This window comes from Haliotis cracherodii, unplaced genomic scaffold (genome assembly GCF_022045235.1).
Source record: "Haliotis cracherodii isolate W230 unplaced genomic scaffold, xgHalCrac1.p SCAF_1, whole genome shotgun sequence".
Taxonomy (NCBI): domain Eukaryota; kingdom Metazoa; phylum Mollusca; class Gastropoda; order Lepetellida; family Haliotidae; genus Haliotis; species Haliotis cracherodii.
Genome location: NW_027266264.1, coordinates 3,483,041 through 3,508,615, shown reverse-complemented (window position 1 = coordinate 3,508,615; position 25,575 = coordinate 3,483,041). Strand labels below are relative to the sequence as shown.

General features: G+C 38.6%; 1 protein-coding gene across 1 annotated transcript; it reads left to right on the top strand.

Moving 5' to 3' along the window:
• Window positions 1-230: 230 nt before the first annotated feature.
• LOC139452557 (uncharacterized) lies at window positions 231-25,575 on the top strand. Its single transcript, XM_071234114.1, has 22 exons — window positions 231-514; window positions 611-773; window positions 5,338-5,480; window positions 11,272-11,422; window positions 11,562-11,704; window positions 12,586-12,742; window positions 13,185-13,318; window positions 15,305-15,428; window positions 15,715-15,845; window positions 16,919-17,048; window positions 17,213-17,352; window positions 17,598-17,751; window positions 18,241-18,442; window positions 19,213-19,349; window positions 20,844-21,071; window positions 22,223-22,446; window positions 22,651-22,882; window positions 23,102-23,375; window positions 23,620-23,879; window positions 24,102-24,339; window positions 24,585-24,688; window positions 25,024-25,575. Exons 1-22 carry the CDS (start codon window positions 231-233, stop codon window positions 25,573-25,575), a joined length of 4,305 nt encoding a protein of 1,434 aa, XP_071090215.1.

The window sequence follows — 25,575 nt, the reverse complement described above, 5'->3', positions numbered from 1 at the left end:
TAAGTTATTTGTCCTTTGTCAACTTGGTATTGTGACGTCATAGTTTCCTAAATGTTATGACGTCACGTAACTATATGTTACTACTTCATGTCCGTTATTCAGTTATGGCCTGATGAGACTCGTACGTGGTACGAGTTGAAAGCGCTAGCCTATTAATACTGTGTTCAATCTTACTCCACTTATTTAAGTATTACTATATATATATATATATATTACTATATATATATGACATGAAACCCGATGACTTACTCACTCCCTCTACGTCTACAGTGACGATGGAGCACCTAATACGAAGGTACAACTTCATGACGGCGGGCCATGACCAGAGAGTTGACTTCAGCAATGAACAGAGAATAAACTCCGACAAGTACGAGGCGGTGGTGAACGAGGAGGATCTCCTTGGGGCGTTCAGGTTGCTGAGGAAGGGGGTGTGTCGGCCGGATTTCCCCGGAGAGAGTTCTGATCAGTTTTATTTCGCTAAAGATGTGCTGGAAAATTTGATGACTTGGTCAGAGTGAGTATTGAACATTTTCCTGGAATTTCATATCTTTAATCATATCAAAACATGCATACATCTGTCCTACGTTTCTTCACCAATGAGTTTTTTCAGGGATTTGATGGAAAATGGGAAGATGAAATCCTTGTCCCGCATCCACGACTTCTGCTTCGACTTCCTCCACGACCTGATCCAGCAGGGGCCGGGGACGACACACATGCAGTTGTGGAGCTTGATGTTTGGCAACAGTGGCTTTGGGTTTAAAGAGTATTATCATGTAAGTGCACGTTGCATCTGTAAAGTGAGGGGTATTATGAGACTTTCCTCACCAATGGGGTGGGTGTTCACTTGACAGTATACTCGGGTAGACTGCAGTATTTGGGTCCCCACTTCGGAAGGAACGTTTTTACGTGTTTACGGAAGTTGTCGAACGAAAAACGTTCCACGCATGCGCAGTTCGTTATTTACGGTCGAAGCGAGAGGATTTGTTGGCCGCCATTTTTCTACCGAACGCTGTCTGCAGTTCAGCATTTTCTTACACAGACAACACACGGGGGGTACACGGGGGGTTTGTCCTCCCTTGTCGAAATATTAAAGTAAAAATGGGGGGTAAAGGGGGGTTACACCCCCCTTTTTTCAAATAAATCGCACGATGGTAAGTTCGTTCTGTTACTTGAACAATTATACATTTTGTTGGGCGGACAACACAGCGGGGTTCAAGGCAGGTACAACCCCACCTTTATGACATTTTTAAAGAAAAATATGGGGGGTAAAGGGGGAGGATCCCCCTTTTTCAAATAAATCGCAATATAGTATAACTTCATTCATGAAAGCATGTGAATTTTCATAGGAAAATGATCATCTATAGATACTTTCTCATTCAAACAAATCATTTGAAACGTTGAATTTGTTTTGACTGTCATATAGATTCTAGGACCTAAGTCTGTGGATCCATCTAGACCTAGTTCAATTTCTTTTTCTGCTTCTTTTTCATCTTTTTCTTAAACGATCATTTTGCTTCCTAAGTTTAATAAATGTAAACACGGCCGGTGAACTTAGAAACTGATCAGTTGAACAACTGAAATATTTCTTTTCTGATAATGTTTTGAACAAAATAATTGTCATACATTCCGGCATTCGCCCCATACCTATGCAAAGATGTCTTCACTGTACGCCAAGTCGACTCTGTTTTATTTGTACAAGCCACACTTTATGAATTTACAAGTTATGAGCGAAGTTGCTTTCGTAGTAACGAGTCCATATAAGGAAAGTCACATGATCAGACACGTGACGTCTTACGTCATTTATGTCCCGCCCACAAACAACAAGAAGTTGACAGTACAAGAATGGGCGATCTTTTTCAATTTATCTTCCCTTCACTAACCCGCTAGGTGCGCTGACCCGGACGGTCCAACCTTAAACTGACGGCGCATGTGGTATGCGCGATACGAGCACTACATGTTACTATGACGCCTATAGACAGTTAACTAGTATAACCTTCACCTCTGTCGGCATCAGTCACGCTTATGTGTGGACAGTATATCTTTTCGCCTAAAAAATGATTTATCTATTGCCATGTCCGGAAACAAATGTTCTTTGATTTAATGATACATCAGGGATGACCACGACTGATTATATTGTATAGTTAACCCCTAGATAGGCGTTCGAAGCGATGCGGTGAGATCAGCTGATCGTTCATCCCAGGTCGCTTTGTTGACGTGTTGCAATCGGTACTAAAGTGTTGCCCTTGATGTATGAATATCACACTTTTAAAAATTAAGTAGATTTGTATACGTTCCTCCTATATTTATGTTGTAGCATCGCCGAGCAGGCTACATCATATGCATGCATTTCAGTAAGTACAGCGGTGAAGCGATACGGTACGCGAAATGTGAAGGTCTCATGCAACGTTGCCTCAATGTTGTGAATATTGACAGCAACACATGTAAGGATTTGTCAGATATGTAACAGAGAGCAATGAGAAATGTTCTCAAGAAATTGTAAGAGTAACAGGCACTGTAAAATTACGTCATCAACTAGATATCATGATACAATGTTCAAAATAAAAGAAATGGAAATAACTGAAATCTGTTTTGATATTTAAGGGTTAATTGGTGCATGTTGTAGAAAAGGATTTTATGTATGAACGGTGGCTGTTTGTTGCCAAATACTACCATGATCATATTTCAATATGATCAATGAAAGATATGTATTATTTTGGCCTTTTTTGAATTTTACAAAGTAGAAAGAAAAATTTCAGACACAGAGGACCCTATATATTTCAGTTAAAATACATATTCAAGAGTATTTGTACCAACTACAATTTTTATAAAATAAAACAATATATTCATACTAATTGTCAATCTCTATAATGTTGATTGTATTAACAATGCAGTGTCTACATCCAGTTTGCATTGACAATAATCATATGATTGTGACACAGTTAAAACTGATTCTTAACTTCATTAGGCCTTTCTTTTTATGTTTCCTTGTTCTAATCTGATGTTTCAAATTCCAACATAAACAAATTATTAATGTTATTCTTTTTTCTCTTCACACCAAAAGATATCTGCATTGCACAATGACTCTTATTCTATTTAATATCTTGGCACACTTGTGCATGTGTACTAGTATTTGATTACACATGCATGACTTTTTAGCAGTCATCTGTTTCTGAACTGAATATTATGCCAATAAAGATAAGTAACATAAAAAAAGGGACTCTGGTATTCTTTCAGGTTTGGAGAATCAATCAATTCATTGTGAAAACATTTTTAATTTCTTAAATAAGTTACTTTGATCTTGATAAGATCAAAATAGATCCAAATTAAATTGAGGAGATTAAATTATGCAGTCTAATTCATTTCAGCCAGTCTGTCTAAAATCCGGTCCTATTTTTCAGGCAATAATAAATTAATGAAAATTTAAGAAAGAATATATACCTTGCTTGAGTGAATCAGTCAATATGCATATTGGCTGAAATTTTTAGTCAAAATACATATTGGGCCTGATTATAGACACTGACTGTAACATATGTAAGTATAATCTGTTATATTAAAAAACAAATAACACAAATAAATCCATTTATCTACGTGGAATGACTGTGGGGTTCAATTTGCATTTATTTAACCATCAGAAGATTTGATGATAAACTTTCTAAATTCATATTTGCTAGATGATAATAATATCTACAAAATATACTTAATACTACAGGTGTCTTGAAGTACTGTTGAATGAAAATCAGGATACATAGATACAGCAGGGTAGTGTGTGGGTTTGTATGGGAAATAATTTGTCAACATTAAAATAAATATTATGTTACTAAAACAAGAAGATAAAACTATGATTTAGATCTATTTATACATCATACACATTTTGTGGGGTAGCTAGTATGATTTGTTGTTTGTTGGGACAAATCTCTGTAATTTACTACTATTTTAAGAGCATGAGTATCAGAATTCTGTAAGAAATGATGGATGAATGAATTAACACCTGTGATGACTCAAAGCGCTTAATAGTGGGACACGTGTTTTAGGGGCAGAATAATATGGGTAAATCTCTTATTTCAAAGTATGATGACTAGTATGTATATTGCAACTGAGTAACTGAGTGCTTAAAAGATGCATGATAGATGTTCAATTGGCCTATTTCTAAAAAAATAAAATAAATTTAAATATTCAGATGCAACTTTAATTTTGATATAAAAAGTAACATTTAAAATCAGTTGTCTTATTATATTGAACGTTATTTCTCTTAAATTATTTGTAAAGGCACGGATGTAAACTTACTATATAGATCATTGGTAAAGGCCTGTCAAAGATGTCTGCGTGCTGCAAATGTTGGCGTATCACTAATTTTAATAAATTGAAGTCCATGGTAGTATTTGTTGTGATTTGAATGCTTGAATTGTTGTGGGAAATAACACAAAGGCTGATAAATAAAATGAGTTTGCATTATTTCATCGATGCAATATGTAAGCCCAGACTGACAGAATGCCTCGCTGTTTTCTGACGTATAAAATACCGTGGCAATATACCATTTTTAATGACGTTTTTCCCGCTATATTCCAGAGTGACAATTCGTCTTGTAGTTGAAGACTCAAAGAATGTTGATATTATAAACTATTAATCACTACAAAATATGTGCTAGTTAAAAATATTCAGTTGTAAACGACCGTTTTTGAACGAAGGTGCAACAGGACAACTCTTTAGCTTGGCTCCGTCTCTACATGTCAGTAGTTGTCGCAGCGCGCATTGATCCGGGAACCAGACCGGAAGCGACAGTTTGGACCGTCGCTTATATCATTTCAAAAGGAGAGTTATTGCCCTTTGGAACAAAAGATCGCCCATTCGGCTTCACTTTCTATCGTAAAACTCTCGACCCCCACAGGAGCGGAGTTTTAGATCATACTTCTCACGTCCAGCTCATTTTTGGGGTCCTTTTTGCTAAAAATTGCCTCCTAACGGATTTCGGCACGCTTGCGCTAGTCCTGCACCATGACCGTGGAATATATTTATTTTATGAAAAAATAATAATCTAGAAATGCATACAAAAGCAAGTCTAGCCAGCTCAAGCTAGCTCTGAAATCAGCATAGGGAATTTTTTTATTTTTAGAGTCAAGAAGGATATTGTGTAATATAAGATTTCAGAGACTAAATGTTAGTCTACGCTTGCGCGTGCGCGCTTATATATAAGCGAAGCTGCCTTCGGCAGCTTCCGTACTGAAACTGCCGAAGGCAGCGGTTGCCTTACGGAAACCCCCGAAGTGGGGACCCAAATACTGCAGTTGACCCGTATACTCGACTATTCCCGGTGAAAGTTGTCAGGTGTTTTCTGTTTAGAACCTCACAGGAGACAAGCTGAAGAGTCACGTACGCTTTCTGATGAGGGAGTACAGGAGCCGGGAGCCTGGTCCTGACAGAGAGAGGTTCGAGATCACCTTTAGAACAGCCATCGATTACATCGTTGGAAAAGACTGCTTCAAGTGAGAATGTAACTGTTATTTCCCAACGGGTTATAAAAAAACAATTTTATAAAAATCGTATGTGCACAAGTTTGTTGTTAACTTCCAGGGCGGCAATGTTGACGTTATTCGACCGTGACGTAAGGTCGTAAAGACGTGAGACGAAAGGTCGCAATGACGTCAGACTAGCAACGACGTAAGAGGTGAAGACATCGACAGTTGTGGTTTTCTTAGACGGCGGTCGTTTTCAGTGCATGTTTCTAAAGGGGAGTTCAAAATGATTGCGACATAACGGGTAATAAAAAGATTATTACACTCGCATGCGCGTCATACTGATTTTACGAAATTCGTGTAAGAATCCAAGTAGTACCCTCGCTTAAAGGGGAAGTGTACACGCAAAAATCAGTTTCTTTCTTATTTTAAACAAAACGGAATTTTAGAATTAGTTAGTATCAGTGTTTGAAAATATACACTGATTTTTCTCACAGTCAATGTAGCGAGCTCACAATAAGTGTGAAAATGTCATGCCGTTATGAGGCCTTCGTTTTCCGAGATAAACAGGCCTGAGTTATCCCCCTTTATGATTATGGTGCCAATTTAACTGGGTCCCTGTCTTGTCACAACGCAAAAGATATCAAGTACCAGTTTATGGTGAGACAACATGGCATCCGATACCTTGCCTGGTCCGAAGAAGTTCCCTTGACCCTTCAAGAAATCGCAAAACCATACGATTTTGAACCAAAACAAGCAAGCTTCGCTGAATGGAAACGATGAAAATCAAGTGGAAACAAGAGAAGACCCACATCACCTAATTTGTCACCCGACCCCGACTCGACATCTAGGCTACACAATTAGGCCTATCAGTGACAACGTGGTAAGAATAACACTTTGATGTGTGTATACCTAAATTACCTATATGCTCATTATTACGTTTTCAGAAGCGGAGACGTAATATTCTAAGAGATTTTTGTCACGCCTGGTGACCCGCATGCTTCGTCAGCAGGCCTATTTATCCGGTCCCACCCTGTTACGACCCTATTGCCGGTACCGGCAATGTCGTCAATCTAAGTTTGTCTATAGTAGGTATAACTATTCCCACCACCTATAGGCTACAGATCAATGATACTTGCCAATATTAAGAAACAAATACGATCTGTCGCCAAACGTTGTCTCAACAAGATTACACATTAGGCCCACCAGCTGATGACCATATGCTTAGAGTAACACGAAAATGGGGTACGTTCCAAGTACGTTTCTAAAGTCGGTTGCCGAGTGGAAACGTACTGGAAAAAAAAAAAGATTCTCTTTGATTTTTTCCCATCCGAGTTCAAAATACCTGCCATATTTATTGATAAGTAATTGGATGTCGTACTTCACACTTCACACCGTCCCTATTTGAAAGTGAAAAGATAGATCACTCAATTGATTTGTTTAGTGTTTGAAACCAGTTACTGCAGTAGGCCTACAGTATCTTATTCTATTTAATAGATTATTGGTTATTGGTTTGTTCTGACAACCATTCATTGAAAATGCATTGCAGCTTCGCAGGGAAACTATTTATCATGTATTATGGGGCCAGATTTAAAAAAAAATTTTTAGAAACTATAAAAAAGAAGAAATATCTAATGTATGATTAATTATTAAAAACAGTGGGTTGTTTAACTGAGTGGAACAGATATATGTAAAATGTTTACAAAAAGCAAATTTACTGTCACAATCAATACATATAAATTATCTAAGAAACTAAAAAACTTGTTGAATATTAGTGAAAAATATTTGAAATTGTAAATCTTTGTTTGGAGATTTGGACCTCCCAACCTGACCTTTTGAGCAAAACGTCTGTAACAACCACCCCCTAAAATGCAAATGCTTTTAGCAATATTCCAGCAATATCACAACTCGGGGACACCAGAAAAGGGCTGGACATGTTGTGCCCATGTGGGGAATCGAACTTGGGTCTTCAGTGTGACGATCGAACGCTTTCACAACAAGGCTACCCCACCATCCTTTTTTATATGAACACCTGAAATAAAGTTGGGAAAACATATAATATAATTTACTTTCATCAATTTATTTTGTTATGCATTTTAAGATCTATCATGCACAACAAACAAATCTGACAAGTAAAATAAGAGATTTGAGTACCATAAATGTTCATTTGCCAGAAAGTTGTGAAAGCATATTAACTTGTAAGGTTATTAAATAACATCAGTGATATTGAAACATGCCCACAATATTTCAAGAAGTATTCAAACCTACAGTAATAAACACATCATGTCAACATGATAGAACTATAAACTGTTTTGGTATTTATTGAATTAATAACATGTAATAAAAATTATGCATATATCATCAATACAAATTACTTCTTATATAAGCATCCCTCCAGATTTAATGACCAAAATATATATGTAAATGGTATGTAATGTTGTGTTTTTGTAATGTTGTGCATAGCTTGACTAATAAAAGACACTTTTTCATTTCAGAATCTATCTACACCTCATAAAAAAGAGGTTCACTTTGGGGATTTGCAGAAATAGAATAGAAGAATCAGAGAAAAGTTATTCCATCTTGTGTTGTCGAGGTGATTCATGAAAGATTTTCATCTGATGTATGTAATGTTTTTCTCTATGCTCATTAAAATAAACTTTTTTCATTGAAATCTTGTGTTATGGTCTCTGACAACAATCAGCCTTTGCTGTTTCATTTGATAAGTTTCTGTAATACAGGATGGCTGATGCTGGATCAGGTAGTTTTGGGCAAGGGCGAAGGCTGGGGAAAAGACTGAAGAAAATATCACAAGCACTGGTTAAACATGCTAAATGCTCAGTGGCGATTGCAACTTGTTAGTGCACTGGTTGACTATTTCATAAGTACAGCTCTCTTGTTGTCTGAAGCACTGTACCTCACAAGACACTCTAATATTTTATGACTTTTATCATTGTGGGCCCTGAAAAATATAAAAATAATTTTAACATAGATTTGTCAAAATAATATGTACACTGACTAAATAATTGTAAAAGAAGGTGGTAATAATCTGCAGCAGTGTCAGGCATGTCACTGGGTGCCTGAATACAAATATCATCAGTTAAATGTGTACAAATTGTATCAGATCAAACTTTTATATGTCATTCACAGTATACGTTCATTTGTCATCCACACTACACTTTTACAACAAAAGACAACAATATAGAATATAATAGATACACAAAATAGTTCAATACAGAAATTATTTGCATATAGTATTTACATTGTGTGATTATTCATTGTCAAAATATTATTTTGTACCTCATACTGTTAAGCACGGTGTGCCATGCTTCTGGTGTACATTAGACAGCGACTTTACACCATGATGGACTGGGGACCTGTACTTTCTGGGCATCGGTGTCTGGCATGACTTGGCTCGAAACTTCATATTTGAAAGATACAACATAGAAACAGTAACACTTTTGTCATCTATATCTCACTATCACAAAATATAAAATGGTAACTTGATTTTTATCATGTATAAATGTGCTATAAATTGCATTGAACATGAAATTTGAATATTTTGGGTGGTAGGTGGGCGATGATTTTGGATAGTGACTGGATATTTTGTCAGCTACAAACCAGCAAAACCAGATATCTTTTTGAATAAAAAATATATAAAGCCTAAATATAAAAAAATAAACATGTTGCAACAATGTATTTTGGCGGATTTTTGCTTCAACAGTCTGAATCAAAATTATTGTACATGATTTTTTAAAGATTAGGTACACACACAAACACACACACACAGAATTTCAATGAGTTTATATAATTTATAATTTGTTTGGCAACAATGCAGTTTGCCGGGCGCAGTCCGAGCTCTACCATCCGCTCAATTACCGCGCTATAGTGCCACCGCTGTCTCGATATACCGTTACCGTGCCTTCACGATCCAACACCCGTTTTCGGTCTTAGGGAAACTTACACATTTGTTTTCCTGTGTTATTATAAAGTTTATTAATTACCGAAATGAGATGATTTGTGTTAATTCCAGACGGGAATGGCCGTAAAACTAAAGCATTACGTAACACAACTTACTCCATCAACAGGAGTTTGCTGCATACTGCAACGATCAGCTGATCAGGAGTATCGACATAACCATGCAGGAAGTGAACATGTGAACGAGACAACATCGCGGATATTCATGATTATCAAGTGAAACTATGTACAAATATCACCCTACCCCTGCTAAAATACATTTCTTAAATACTACTGTGGTTAGTATAAACTAAAACAGCAAACTTACCAGATCGAGTTACTTCAACTTTACGGCGTTTGTTTACAAAAACATTCCAGTCAGGGTCTTGATGAGAGTGCTGTCCCTTTAGCCCGTTTCCATATAAGGATCGTACACCATCCGCTTCCGATCAGTTTCAGCACAGGACCATATGTAACTAATAATAGTAACAAAAACGGCCTTCGGCCTCGTCTATAATATTTTTGCGAGTTTTTTTAATTGTTATTATCAGTTACATATGGTCCTGTGGTTTCAGAACCAGCAGGTATCTAAACTTTCACGGAAGACGACAGCAACTCAGCAAGAGCCAATATATGCGCAACACAAATGAACGAATAAGCGCAATTCATACAATGGACCCTTCCAACCATAATCGCGAATCTTACAGTATGTTATCAGTGCATTGTTGTCTTCTCAGTCGCGATTTTGAAAAACGAAATAATTTTAGAGTAATTGTGCTTAGCGTTGTATCTTGGACAGCTCGGCACCGAACAAAACAATAGCTAGGCTGCGCATTTGAGAAGATAGAACCACACACCTAGATACACCACGTGAAACGCTTCTAATAAAGTCTTATGACGTCATTCCTTTATCAATTGGCACCAATGACGTCATATTGCAAGGGGCATAAGCCATGGTGTGTTTATTATGGAAATAGAACTCTCTGTAAATGTGAAAAATATGAACCGATTTTATAAATAAAATTAATTTGATACGTGTGATATTTTATTTGTTTTGCCTCCGAAACTACGAAAAAAATATTTTCATGATGAAAAAGTACAAGGAAAATAGGTTTATTTTGTGTGAACTTGCCCTTTAAACAAACAAGAATTCTGACACTCGTTTCGTAAAATCAGTATGACAAAAATGTTTGTATAATGATATAGATTAATGTTTGATACAACTTTTACGTGTACAGACTTAAAATACAAGGATTTGTTTTTCCTGACATTTTCAAATGAGCTCACACTACGCATGTTCACATTGTTTTGGTAAGGTGCCCACTTGAAAGCTGTATGGGGATATCTCATGACACTGTTAACTCACGGTACCACGTGAACATTGACAGTATTACGGCTACATGCATGTTTATCTGTTGTATCATGTATATCAACTATGTGGTGAGATGAGGTGAAATTGGGTTTAACGTCGCGTCCAAGATTATTGCACTTATATAGCGACGTGCATGTACGTGTGTGTGTTTGTGTGGCTGCTTGTACTTAGTCCGGACTGATGCCGATTTATGGTGCTAGCTCACTGAGATACAATGACGCAGTCTAACATGAATACTCCACTCAGACACAGTATACTGACTCCGAGTCGACCAGTCCTTGTTTTAGCCCCTTAATGCCGAGCGCCAGACAGGGTAACAACAAGTACCATCTTTTAACGTCTCTTGGTATTACGCGGTCCGGGATCGAACCCCGAACCCCGCTCTCAGGGCAGACGCTCTACAACTAGACCACGGAGGCGGTTCAACCAGAAGTTGCGATAATAAGATTGGATGTGCAATCTCCACGCCAATTAGAATGTTGTCCTTAATTTCAGAGAGGAAATTTTCAAGGAAGCGCAGACAGAGTTCATAGAATTGTACATCTACCTAGAGTTAACGCTCCTGAATCGTTCAAAGGAAGTCCAGGAAATCCACCACCGCATTCCACATAGTCTGTGGTATATATACGACAGGAACATCTTCAAGGTGAGAACACGTTGTGCACACGTGAGTGTGAAAGAGAGCGAGCGAGCGAGCGAGAGAGAGAGAGAGAGAGAGACAGAGAGAGAGAGAGAGAGAGAGAGAGAGAGAGAGAGTTTAAAGCATGTAATCATCCGTTGTTCAGGACATCGTTGACCCCGAGATGTACAAACGTTTCCTGGAGCTTCTTGCAGATATCATCTGCAACCTCAACCTCACCACAGAGGAATCCGAGAAGGTGCTCAAGAGTGTAACTGATATTGTTCAGATGTTGCTGTCAGCCGTCGGGTGAGTAGAATCCGTGATACGTGTAGTCAATCCGTGTCCTTAAGACATGGCATGTTAGCGAGTACTCACGACACATGCAGACAATCAGTGTTCGTAGCGCTAAGATGACTGTTACCCCCACCATAACATATGTTTACAATAGTCGTAGCGCTAAGATGATCGTTACTCCCATACTTTAAAATAGGTTTACAATAGTCGTAGCGCTAAGATGATCGTTACTCCCATACTTTAACATAGGCTTACGATAGTCGTAGCGCTAAGATGATCGTTACTTCCATACTTTAACATAGGTTTACGATAGTCGTAGCGCCAAGATGATCGTTACTCCCATACTTTAAAATAGGTTTACGATAGTCGTAGCGCTAAGATGATCGTTACTCCCATACTTTAACATAGGCTTACGATAGTCGTAGCGCTAAGATGATCGTTACTCCCATACTTTAACATAGGCTTACGATAGTCGTAGCGCTAAGATGATCGTTACTCCCATACTTTAACATAGGCTTACGATAGTCTTAGCGCTAAGATGATCGTTACTCCCATACTTTAACATAGCTTTACGATAGTCGTAGCGCTAAGATGATCGTTACTCCCATACTTAAACATAGGTTTACGATAGTCATAGCGCTAAGATGATCGTTACTCCCATACTTTAACAAAGGTTTACAATAGTCGTAGCGCTAAGATGATCGTTACTCCCATACTTTAACATAGCTTTACGATAGTCGTAGCGCTAAGATGATCGTTACTTCCATACTTTAACATAGGCTTACGATAGTCTAAGCGCTAAGATCGATGTGTGCAAGTGGGCCCAGATCTTCTCCTCTTTACACTGTCTGCCGACCACAGCCTTTACTAATCCTGTGATTATATCATTCTAGCAACACGTTCATGCTGCACAAAGTTCACGCAGACATCATGGACTTTGTGACTGCGATCTGCACCAGGAAAGCAGGGAGCCCCATCCACCCCATTATAAAGGCTGTTGGATATTTCCTGTTCCACACAAAGGAGGAGAAGGACAAGCCTACTATAACGGTGCGAATCACATAGACAACCACCCGTGTGGACATCACGACAATTGCCGGGCAAAAGAAAGTATACATGTTATTTGGTGGCTAAAAATTAAGCAAACAAGAACTTGTTATTCGATGTTGATGTATTTGATACGGGTATCATAGTTGTGTTTTGAACCTTATGTCTGCAGTGTTTCGGCGACTGTTTTCAGCCTAGTTACGTTTTTGATAAAGTATGTAATAATTTTGGTCAACTTTCAAGTGTATGCTTTCTTTAGCGCGGCAGTTTTTTAATAGTTATTGTGTTTGCAAAGCGAACATATTTCTTTAACGTTTTTTCGGTGTTCACCTTACCGAAGTACTATTAGCTATACGCTGTCAAACTTTCGGGTCTCCCATTCGTCTGCTCACCACGACAGATGCTGCGTAACGTTGCATGATTTGCAATTTCTCTACTTATTAAGGGCAACTCTGAGCTATTCACTGTGATGACGAGGAAGCTGATTGATCTGTTGACCAACCTGGAGGACCACACCCTGATGCGGGTCAAATTTGTTGACGCAGCTGTATATGATGTTCTTATAAAGGCCATGGACAAGTAGGTCCTGTGTTCATGCTAACCTGATATATCATATCATATCTAAAATATTTGATACAAAAGTATATATCTCTACATGCAATGAAAACAATGTTTCCTATAATACATATATTATATTATAGCACATGTCTATTATATGCGCTGTTCAGATATTTGACTCTAACATTCACCAAATACTGACGTATGGGTATAAATTTGAGGATTAAAAAACAGAAAAACTATTTTACGCAAATTTTGTCAAATGTTGGAAGAAACTAACAGATATCATAAGAAATTGTTACAACGATAGGATCCTGTCTGACGAATACATTGGGCTTCTTTTACGCAGGAGACAGGTTTTGCTTTTTTGTATAGATTACAGAACACCAAAGCTGTAAAGATTTAGAGACACAAAAGTGGCAAAGTAAAATTCAGAGACACATTTTGTAAAACTATATTCAACCAATGAATTTGCACCTGAGAAACATATACTCCAGTTTGAACAAAAAATGTGTACATCTTAAGATGTATATATTTAGCTTACCAAAACAAACTGATGATGTACGTGGCATTAATGAGTAACATTATAGCATTTCATTGACACATATTGTCATAGATGTGATTATCATGTTGACTTTGGATAGCATTTTTAGTAAGCATCACTGCACTACTTGTTTGATCAAAGAACTTGGAAAAGTGACATATCAAACAATGTCATATACGAGGCCAGTATGTTAACTGAACAAAATCTGCCAAAACAATTATAACTACTATCAACATTTAACTTGACTCTAAAACCTGAAGACATGTCCATTCCACTTTTGCAATGGATTCCAAAGTCACATAAAACTCCATACAAACAGAGATATGTTGCTGGATCCACAACATGTACCACCAAATCCCTGTCTCCACGATTAACCACAATTCATAATACAATCAATGAATGACTTTCTATATATTCACAGAAATTATTTGAGAAAAGTGGAGTGGATTCTCAAAAACACAAACTATTTGTTTAAAGTTTCTCAATATCTCAGAAAAGCATCAAGTTCAATTCTGTCAAACCAGTTGATTTTACCACCTTGTACCCCACTATCCCACATGACTAACTTGAGGAAACACTCCATTCCTTGATCCATGGGGCATTTGTTGTTAAACGTGGTGACCATACATCTATGTAAAGGTTGAGGGTAGGACATCTTCTAGGCAAGAAGTAGGTATCCCCATGGGTACTCCCATGTGCTCAACTTCTTGCTGATCTGTTTCTTTATGCATATGAATCAGAATTTCTGCTCGGATTGGTCCATCAAGGTTATTTGGCCGAGAGTTTCAACTTAAGCTTCATGTATATCAACGATCTGATATCATTCAATAACGGTCAAATAGCAAATTCCCTTTCACCACTGAAGTCCCCACCTGAAAATATAGGAGACCAGTGAAACTGCCTCGTCTGTTCAATATTTAGATCTCTGCATAGCAGAGTGACAAGACACTCTCAACAAGATTGCATTACAAGAGGGATGACGTTGCAATAGTCAACTTTCCCTTTATGTTGAACACTATTCCTGCAACTGCAAATTACTTTTCACAACTCATTACGTGCAATCAAGCGTGCCCTTTTGGCGGAGATTTCCAAGAGCGTAACTCGACTCTTGCACAAAAGTTGTTTAATCAAGGTTACAACATTCAAGGCCTCAGTAAAGTTTTATGATGGACATGGTATTTTCTGGTGTGTTGCTTTAGCATATGTTTGTGCCCCCGGTGGGGCACGATACGTTCATATACATTGATACATTTAGTCTGCTTCTTTCAAGTTTTAATTTAATCCTAATGAATTTGTTGCAAATTATCAAACATTGTATACGTTTACTTTAATACGTTGAGCTTCAATATATTTTATATGTATCATGCGTAATAGGTGTCTATGTATGAACACTTGACTGTACTTTGGACTATGTGGCGTCACATACATTTGAAAGAGAACTACATATTGTGAATATGTTGCAGAACTCCTGAACACGGTCGGCTGATGATAGACCTGATGAAGGCATGTCTTAGGATCAACCAGCCGATGACAGCCAAGGCGGCCTATAATTGCGTCAGGGAAGCTGAAAAGTTTCTGAAATGGAAGGTACCATAATCAGCGACCACGTTAGTGTCGCTATATTATTCTCCTACACAGAATTAGAATCAACAGCACCTATAACTAGAATTGATACAGTGCATGAAGAATGTATCAAAGGGATTATTTTTAAGATTTAAAAAATTTAAACTTGACTGATCCAATTTTTCCTACAACATACAACCTAAACTTTGAGAATTAACCCCAAATAAGAAATGTATAACCTAAGATCTCAAGAAATGAGTTTGTCATGCTATGGAATCTGTGGTACCATGATCTTGATGATTGTTTTCAGGAGCATGTGAAAGATGCGCACGAGATTCTGGACATCTTGATGACAGTCCGAGTGTTTGGAGATGAGAAAGAGATCACGGAATTTGCTGAATCCTACAAAAACTTTTGCAGTTACTTCGTCAATCAATTGAAGTAAGGTTACAATTACCCATATGTATAAGTGAAATTGGTTTACAAAACTGCAAGGAAATATTTACATTGAGGAACAAGTTTTCATGTCAATTTTTATTTCAAGCTCGAAAATCTCTTGTGACATCCCGGAGAGATTCCATGTTAGAATTTATCCCATGTGACCATGGACAAGTGTCAGCTTATGGAGTTCCGACTCTGGGACTTTTGATGGATTGGATCTATTATATACAGGCTGCAGTCACTAATCCAGGACAACCCACCACCCCCCAAACCAGTAAGCTACGGGGTGATCCAATCTCTGCAGAGATGTATCGTACCAGAATAAAAAATATCTCGTGTTAAGTACGTCTTTGTATACCGTGGGTGTTTTACCTACATTGTGAAACACGTTTGTATTTACGTGCATAGGGAAAAACGTGTGTATTTACCTACATTGTGAAACACGTGTGTATTTACTTGCATAGGGAAAAACGTGTGTATTTACCTACATTGTGAAACACGTGTGTATTTACTTGCATAGGGAAAACGTGTGTATTTACCTACTTTGTAAAACACGTTTGTATTTACCTGCATAGGGAAAAACGTGTGTATTTACCTACTTTGTGAAACACGTGTGTATTTACCTACTTTGTGAAATAAGTATGTATAAAAGTATGCATGCTCTCTTGAGTTCTTGTCTTCATGATGGCAGATTCGTCTCTGTATGTATTCACAGACTGATTGCATAGAGATTCTCTTCAAACGCAGCCCTGTGACAGAGGCATGAAGAAGCGATAGGGTATACAATAGGCAAAAAGATCACAGTATGAGCAATTATCCATGCCGTTGGACTACAATTACACGCAAAAGTCACATGGAAACTAAGAGCTGGCCTTTCATGATCGCCACATGACCTAAGTACTGTCATTATACAGCCCACACGTGCCTTTACCATCCCCACTTTAGCCCCTTCGTGGTGCTTGGATACTTGGAAACCCAGAGAACACGGATAAAAGATTACTGTTGCGAGTGATGTTAAGCAAGTACCTTTCGTTTGTTTGGTACAGTGTAAACTATATACATTTTGTTTCCAGGAGGGATCGTATCATTCCCCAAATGGTTGACAAAATGGTCGAATTTAGTTTGAAAATTCTCGAGAGGAGAGAAGGGCGCATGTTCAAAGCTGGAAGTGAAGTTGCAGATGAAATAGAGTTCATCGGAAAGGTGAGTTTACTTGTGAATGGCGACTTCTGGACTGACGACAATCCTGGTTTTTGTTCTTCTAAAACGTGACAGTGACAGTAGCCAACTTGCAGTTGTTGTTTTTGTCTTTTACGGGTTTATAACACAGGATTTTAATATTTGTTCCATTGATTGTATCTTTTCAGAAAAACAAGGACCTGATAATGTCGACATTTTCCAATCTGCTGCCCTTCCTGAAAGATCCCAACTTTCCCTGGAAAGGCAACTGGTTCGGTTATTCGGGCAGGATTGTTAGCAAGCTTGCATCGAGGTCGATTGAAGCCTTGTAAGTAGTACATTTACACTGCACGGATATATAGAAACTTATACTAGACGAAATAGGCGAAATGTGATATTTGTACAAAGTGTTAAAACTGACATATTCACTATATACTGTAACGTACAGCCTGAATAAGATTAAATGCAATTGACAGACCCAGACAGACAAAGATACAAACTTAAACAGATTAAAATAAACCTAATGACAGATTAATGGTAACTGAAGGCTAACGACAATTCTTTATCTTGCAGAGAGCCCAAAAGCATTACTGAAAAGGACATAAGTGTCATTGCCTACTTCGTGATGACGGTGATGAAGGGAGACTTCATTGATGAGGAAACTAACACACCAAGCACAATCTACTTCCAGCTGTACTGTTCGGTCGCGACAAAATTTCTGAGCCTTGTAAGTAGTTTAATTTCAAACTTATTCGCCTATAAAAAGGACGTATTGTATGAAGATACTTTCATGAAATAGTTAACCAGAACCATAGTAATTGTTGAACAAGAATTCGAACCCACGATTATAAATTCTCGTATGTATAAGGGATGCATCTCTGCACAATGACTTCTACTTATAGAGTCCTCTGGTTTGATGTGTTCCACACTCTACATGGTATAATCCACGTAGTTTCATCTGCCTGATACTTCACGGGGTTTCGGCTAATATTTGTTGCTTTTAATATAATCTGCTTGGACAATAATCAACGCCATTTGAAACCTCTGATTGAGGTTATGTTCCATCGTCATGGTAGAATTTGATATAACCCATCTATTCACTCATACCTTATATAGAAGGAATATTGATATCCCAGGTGATATATTTGCCACACGCTATGACACAGTCAACCTACATGCATTACTTGTATCATCATGGAACCTTCTTCTCCCTAAGCTGGACGACCAGGAGAAGATGCAGCGAGCCATCCTGGTGGTGAGAGAAATCGTCAACTTGACGACTCACGAATATAGCGAAGTTTCTGACATAGCCATGGCCCAGGTCAGCGTCGTTGTGGGGAAAGGGTCAAAGGTCATGGCACTGTTCTTTCCCAAGCTGATGGACGATTACATGGACACAGAGAATTCCACATTGTTATGTATGTTTTACGTTTCGACTTTACGTAAATAATGTCATACTTCCTTCATGCAACAAAAGGTTGCTTTCATACGTTCCCTTCTTTCGTTCATTTTGAATTTGTGAGGACGATTTCACGGATGTGTCTGTCGTGGAAACAAAACTAATGTTAAACCTATATAAGTACTGAGACTCTCTTGTTTGAAGGGAATTGATAATGTACGTCACTTTGGGTTATGAATTTAGGACGAGGTAAGCAGTTGCTTGTATATGTGCATACTGTGAAACTCCGTTAACTCGACGTGATTAAAACCAGTTTTTTTCGGCTTTCGAGAAAGGAAATATATATGCAGTATTGCAATATGATATATCATCACACGTTTAGTCTAGACCTCTTTCAACATCTACATATAGTAAAAGGTGGACGTTACCACGGCAACCGAATGGATTCCGGGTTAGAATAGGTTCCGGCCAATTTATGCTGGCCATACGAAGCAACTAAATGGGCTGGGTGGTCCGTCTTGGTGACTTGGTTGATTGCGTGTCATCGTACACCGAAGGCGTGGCTCGTTGCTCACAATATCTATCTCTTGATAGAGATTAAACAGACTCGATTCTTTACCAGCCACCATCATACGGTTGAAATATTGGTGAGTGTGGCGTTAAAACAACAAACAAACACACACCCAATCACACGATTTGATAATCCTTAAATTTGTTCATAAGGACGATTCCAGGGAGAGATTTCATTTTATTACAAATACCCTGAATGCGTGCCCGTTTTTTTTTCAGATTACCTGAGTCAAATCTACCCACACTACCCCAAACTTCAAGATCAACAATTCCAAACCCTCTTCGAGTTGATCGACACCCCAGAACGGTCGTCTGTATTACACTTGTGTACAGAGATAGCCAAGAAACAACCGAATGTAAGTTGGTGTAATAGTGAAGTATAATCAAGTGTTAGTGGATACAAACCGTTTTATAGCGGAGGGTAATATATACATAACGCTATGTGTTGACCAAAATGATACAATAATTTATCCAGAAATCTGTACGCAAAAGAATTCATTGTGGAACCAACAAACCACAAAAGTGGGAGACAATTAATAATTGTCTTGTTAAGGTGTACGAATCAATACCAGTTCCTGCACAACAATTACAATGGCAATACCCAACATATGTTCACCACTGCTTACATTATATATTACTACATTCTTGACAACCAATTATTGTCAAAACACAAATGCCATAAACTTCTACCGAATCTTAGAAGAATCAATGTAATACAATCACAACACTGTTTATCACATTACACTGTAACCATATAACAATATGGAATAAAATACGGGAATGTATTCATTGAATGTCTAATCAAAGGTAAAGACGTGCATTCTTACGTCTTTGTAACAAGGATGTGACATGGGGAGTGGTGTCTGATTGAACCCGATGTGGACCAAATTGGCCCGGATAACTTTTATTTTGGCATATTCGTGATGAGGCTGCTGATGTTAGCTCCACGCATCATGTGCACCGCCACTCCGCAGAGCTCTGGGACATAAATTCCAGGTTAATCCCACAGATTTTAATGGCATAAGTCAGGATTTGCAGCCAGCCAAGGCTGACCAGATGTTCTTTTTTTAATAAAATAAACCCAACCGACACACGAGCTGTGCATGGCTGTGTGTTATGTTGTAAACTGCCGTTCAATCCTACACGCAAAGGGTTCGACGGCTGGCCTCATAACCACATCAACCCCTGTGGGTCAGTCATCAACATTGGTAACGTCGGTCGCTCTGAACAGCTGTAGGTGATGATAGCCCAGATCATCAGATCTTGCGTTAAATCAGTATACTGCTGCTAGCTCTCACACATTGTCTAATTGATCCTTAACATATTCATGGCAGCATCACTGTGAAGGAAATATTTCATTTAAAATATTAACACATAATATTAAGATATTGAAATGTATTTCTTGATTTACTTAGATTAAGTGAAGCAAACATTGCAATGAAATGTCCGAAAATCCGACAGGCAACAAGTAGCAAAGGTATCTTTGTTAACATTGAGGTACATTGACCTGGCCGTTATTCTAACGCAGCTATGGTAACCGCATCGATACCTTTGTTCGTGGCATCAAATAACAAATCATTTGTCTATGCTTCACGGTTGTGACAAACCGACACAGACTGAAAATTGACAAAATTGATATTACAAATACAAAAGGCTCAATTGAAACAATAGATTAATCACTAAAATTAAAATAAATAAATATTGATTTAACATAATAACAAATAATAAGTACAAATATATCACAATGAAAAATGGTAGAAAGGAAACGTTTATGCAAAAGACCATGCTCTTTGATCAGAATGGTGTACCATACATGTAACAATCCAGAGTTAAATGTGAGCTCTTTCCAGTTGTTCACTGAGGACCATATTGGTAAGCTGAATGAGGAGATGTTCCAAGGTGATGAAAGGATGCAGGCAATGTATTTGATGGTCATGGAACCACTCTCCAAGAAGATGCCAAGAGAGCTCATCCCCCACCTGAAAACCCTGATGGAAGGGGATGTTAACTCCAAATACGGTGCCAAGTATCAACTCTTTGTGGTTCTCAAGAATGTAGCTATTATGAGTGACGATGAGGTACGTTGTTCTTAATATATTCAAATGTCAATACACTACGCCTTACAAAGCATTACATTGGCACAAACATGATGGCAAATCCTATAAAACATCAAATTTAGAATGCAAACAATATACTCTGCTCGAACCCTTTAACAGAATGAACCAGACTGCCTTTAAATTCCTCACGTGATCCTTGTTACAAGCCAAACATCAACGCCAGAAAATCAGTCTCGTGTGTCCGTCGAAACGGATCCCATTGAAATTATATGAATTGATCACTTAAAGTTTATTGTTAAAACACAAGTTTGATACATTTTCACTTGGTAGTATTTTGCAAGACAATTACAGTAAGTTAAAGGAAGTGAAATTAAATGAAACTAAACTTGGCCGTTATCTGACACTGTCACACTACAAGGCAACAAGAGGTACTGAGTAACTATTCTATTACAATTTTAAGAAATGAATTTAGGGTTTCAGATTAGTGGCACAAACAAAATATATGGCACATGATAGTTCTGTGCTAGCAAAGTAGGTGTTTGACTGACAAATCATGTTTGAATATAGATGTGGGATTTCAAGCAGGCCTTGGTGGCAAACGTGGATGAGACTTGTTTTATGTTTGCTGGACTGTTCGTACTCGTAGAAACACTTGACCCAGTACTGCCTTCTATGGTATACTGAAAGAACATTCTCACGTTCTCGCGATTTCAAGATCAGTTTGTCTATCAGTTGATCACGTCACATCAATATATATTTCATTTAAAATATTAATCAATCAATAACTTATGTTATATAATACACATCAAACAAATATATATCCTCATTATAAAACCCTTTTATCACACAGATAGAGGACCTAAATCTATAACGTAACTTAGACAAAAAGTGGTAAGGCTGTGATCATTTGGAAAGCAAATACAGTAAACTACTGTTATAACGGACTCAAAGGGACCACTAAATTTAGTTTGTAATAACCGTAGTTCATTATAAGCACATTTACAGGATATATACAGCAAATGGATGGGACCAAAAACAGTTTGTTATATCCGTCAGTTCGTTGTAAGTGTGTTCGTTATAAACTAGTTTACACTATTACATATATCAATTTAGACCATTGAATAGCCAACAGCTCGATACAGGCACTAATTACGTACATGTTCGTAACACAGGCTGTGGCAGAGGAAGTGATGGCATATCTAGAGAAGGTCCTTCGAGGTCCTGAAGACGACATGGTGACTTCCTCCTGTCTCAATGAGATGCGTGCTATAGGTGGTGTATACAGACCACTGTTGGAGCGGCGTAAGCCAGCCATAGAGGACTTGAGGAAAAGATCTACTGTCCAGACAACAAAGGACCAGTGTACCTTCATCTTGGATATTCTGGAAGGAAGAAGGTGAGAATACTATGGCACTGTCCAAAACTTCATAAAGGTCTAAAAATTATGCCTGGTAGAACTTGTGGAGTTCTTCGACACACTTGAAATAAAATTACATATTTTACTACTTTCCAAACTATAACTTTCATTACAGCAATGCGTCACTGGTCCGTTCATTGAAAGTCGCTTCTCTGACAATATACTATGTTAATAAACCTACAGCCTTGAGTCCCTGGCTGAAGAGATCAAGGATGTAAAAGAAGATGTGGAGGAACTGGACACACGAGTGACAAGGACTGAGGTGGGTCTGGTGCTGCTCAACCAATGGGTGAGTGAGCAGCGGGAGGAGCTGGATGGGGTCAAAGTCAATGTTGAGGCTTATGGCGAGAAGATTGGCCAACTGGAGGAGACAGTGGATGACACCAAGGCTAAAGTGGAGGAACTCGACGGAAAGGTAAGCATGGTTTGAAAGGAGTGATCCTCAAATTTTTCAAGAATAACGATGTAAAAACACAAAATTTTATATGGTAATGAACAACATCTAAGACATCTGTACCTTTCAATATAATATGGAAAATTGCTAATACTTTTACGTTTACTACTGATTCTGCTTGTAAAGTAAACAAAGATCATGGGAGTCTAATTTTACAACTCTCTTTCATCAATCATCAAGACACTTAGTCATGCTCCCTTCTGGGCAAAAGACGTGACCAAACTGCTCAACCCTGAAGACCTTTTGAACTGGACACTTCTCTCTAGACGTCTTGGCTACACCAATGATGACATCAGGAGCTGGGCGCAGATGCACGACCCATGTATGGCCATGCTGAATGAATGGTACGCCACTCGGAAGACGAGGGAAGCCACATTTGCTGTGCTGACAGCACTGCAAGAGATGGACAGAATGGATGCTGCTGTCATATTGGAGAATGCAATGAAGATGACAGGTATTATTAATTACATGAAATGGATTTTTTTTATCTGTTATACAACCTTTTCGTACGTGTTTAACCACTTTTGAGATATCACAACATCCAATGCCAAACTGATGAACTTCTTTGTACTTATCGAAATAGGTTTCCATCAAAGGGCACGTTCATATGTCATAGTGTATTTTTGTCACGTATTGAGGTCTTGTCAACATTGTCTTTCCATTATAGAATGGTCATATGTTTATATTTTCTTCCTCAGAAGCTGTAGTCGAGGACGAAGAGTTTGAGTACCCGGAGCCTCCAGAGGTGTTCATCAGCTACCAGTGGGGAATCCAGAACGAGGTGAAGCTTCTGAAGCAGCACCTGGAGAAGGCGGGCTTCACGTGCTGGATGGACATTGGTCAGATGGGAGGTGGAGACAAGCTGTTCGAGAAGATTGACCAGGGAATCAGGGCAGCCAAGATCATCATCTGTTGTGTCACTGGGAAATATGCTAAGTCTCCAAACTGCAACAGAGAGGTATGTGTCCGGATAATTTCCACTGACATTAAAGTCTATTTTCTAACAACATCAAAGTTCCAAGTGTTCCACAAAAGAATATTTAATAATCCATGCCATCATTCATCTGGGGGTTAATAATTTCAATTGCTGAGAAACTGTGACGAAAAGGCGTATTGAAAGGCAAATGTGTTCGATAAAGTGCATTGATTTTTATATGGACATGTTGTGTTTTGGCTTAAGGTTAACCTCTCGGTAAGCCTGGGTAAGCCCATCATCCCTCTGTTGATGGAGAAACTATCATGGCCTCCACCAGGCTCAATGGGGCCAATCTTCAGTGAGTATCTGTTCATCCGATTCTTCACCCGGCCTGGGGAGGAGACTGGTGACGTCAGATACTGGTCAGCAGCCAAGTTCCAGGAACTTCTGATGCAGGTCAACTACAACAACGTCAAGCCGGAGGAACAGAAGGTGGAAAAAGGTGGGCAAATTGGGAGGCATAGTTACCGAGAGGGGAGGCATGTGTGGATAGTTCATTTAAAGCATAATTCAGTGAAGATTTAAAATAAGTTGGATTTTTTACTTTCGTAAGATCTACTGAAATGTTATTTACATTCGAATTGTGGGATAGCTATCTTCAACATTTCCGGAATAGTGTTTTACCTATTACACCTATTATTATTGTTGCGAAAGAAAGCCATAAGAAATGTGTTTTTTCACACAAAGAATACAAGAACTGGTGGTGTCCTGTGGCTGAAGTCATTAAGATAGAAAAGAAGGACGTGAAGGCGATGGCGGCCGCCAGTCAGCAGAAACAAGCAGAGGTGGAGGTAGGTTGGGCAGACCGAATGTTTCATTAGCTACATTATTTTCCGATATTATTGCTGTGGTCACATTTGTGCATTGTAGTCTTATATTTTCGCCCTGAACTGCAGTTAAAGGGGAGTAGTGTGCAAGCATCATACAGTTCTTGCCTCAGTGAAGCTTTCAAAAGTCTTACGGCAGACATGTGGAGGAAAAAAATTTGACGAATTAGTGTGGAAAACCATGTCCATTGTAATACCCTCCTGTACCTTTGCATGTGTTTGTGGGGCAGGGTACGCTCACCTTAATACATGTATGTGTTGTTATGTTTTGATTTATTTGTAATTCCCTTCTTTCTCAGTCTGGAGCAGCCTCTCCTGATGTGTTCATCTCCTACCATTGGGGAAAACTGAAGCAGATTCAGCTCATGTACAAACGCCTGACTGAGATGGGCTTCACCGTCTGGATGGACATCTACCAAATGGGAGGTGGGGACTCCCTCTATGACAAAATTGACAAGGGCGTGCGAGGGGCAAAGATCGTGCTCACGTGTGTCACTTCAAAGTATTCTCTGTCAGCCAACTGCAGGAGAGAAGTCAGTCTCGCTGTTGCCCTCAAGAAGCCAATAGTGCCTCTGTTGCTGGAGAAGATGACATGGCCGCCATCTGGCCCGATGAGCATGGTCTTCACTCAGCTTATGTACATAACCTTTGCCAAGGATGAATCTGTTCAGGAAAGATGGGATGGAGAAAAGTTTGATGAACTATTGACCAAATTAGATCAGTACGTGCCGAATATTACTGTGTCAGGTGATGAGGAACCAGAAGAACCTGTTCCGTCCACTGAAGTCGATACTGGCGATAAGGAGGACACACCAGAACAAAAGCAGTCAAGATGCTGCTTGATATCGTAG

What these genes read in the sequence shown, in the direction of transcription:
- LOC139452557 (XM_071234114.1), top strand. Translation starts at nt 231, where the DNA reads ATGAAACCCGATGACTTACTCACTCCCTCTACGTCTACAGTGACGATG. An exon ending in TAGCCAAGAAACAACCGAAT is followed by an intron (nt 19,350 to 20,843) that starts GTAAGTTGGTGT and finishes AGCTCTTTCCAG; the next exon opens with TTGTTCACTGAGGACCATAT. An exon ending in GATATTCTGGAAGGAAGAAG is followed by an intron (nt 22,447 to 22,650) that starts GTGAGAATACTA and finishes ATAAACCTACAG; the next exon opens with CCTTGAGTCCCTGGCTGAAG.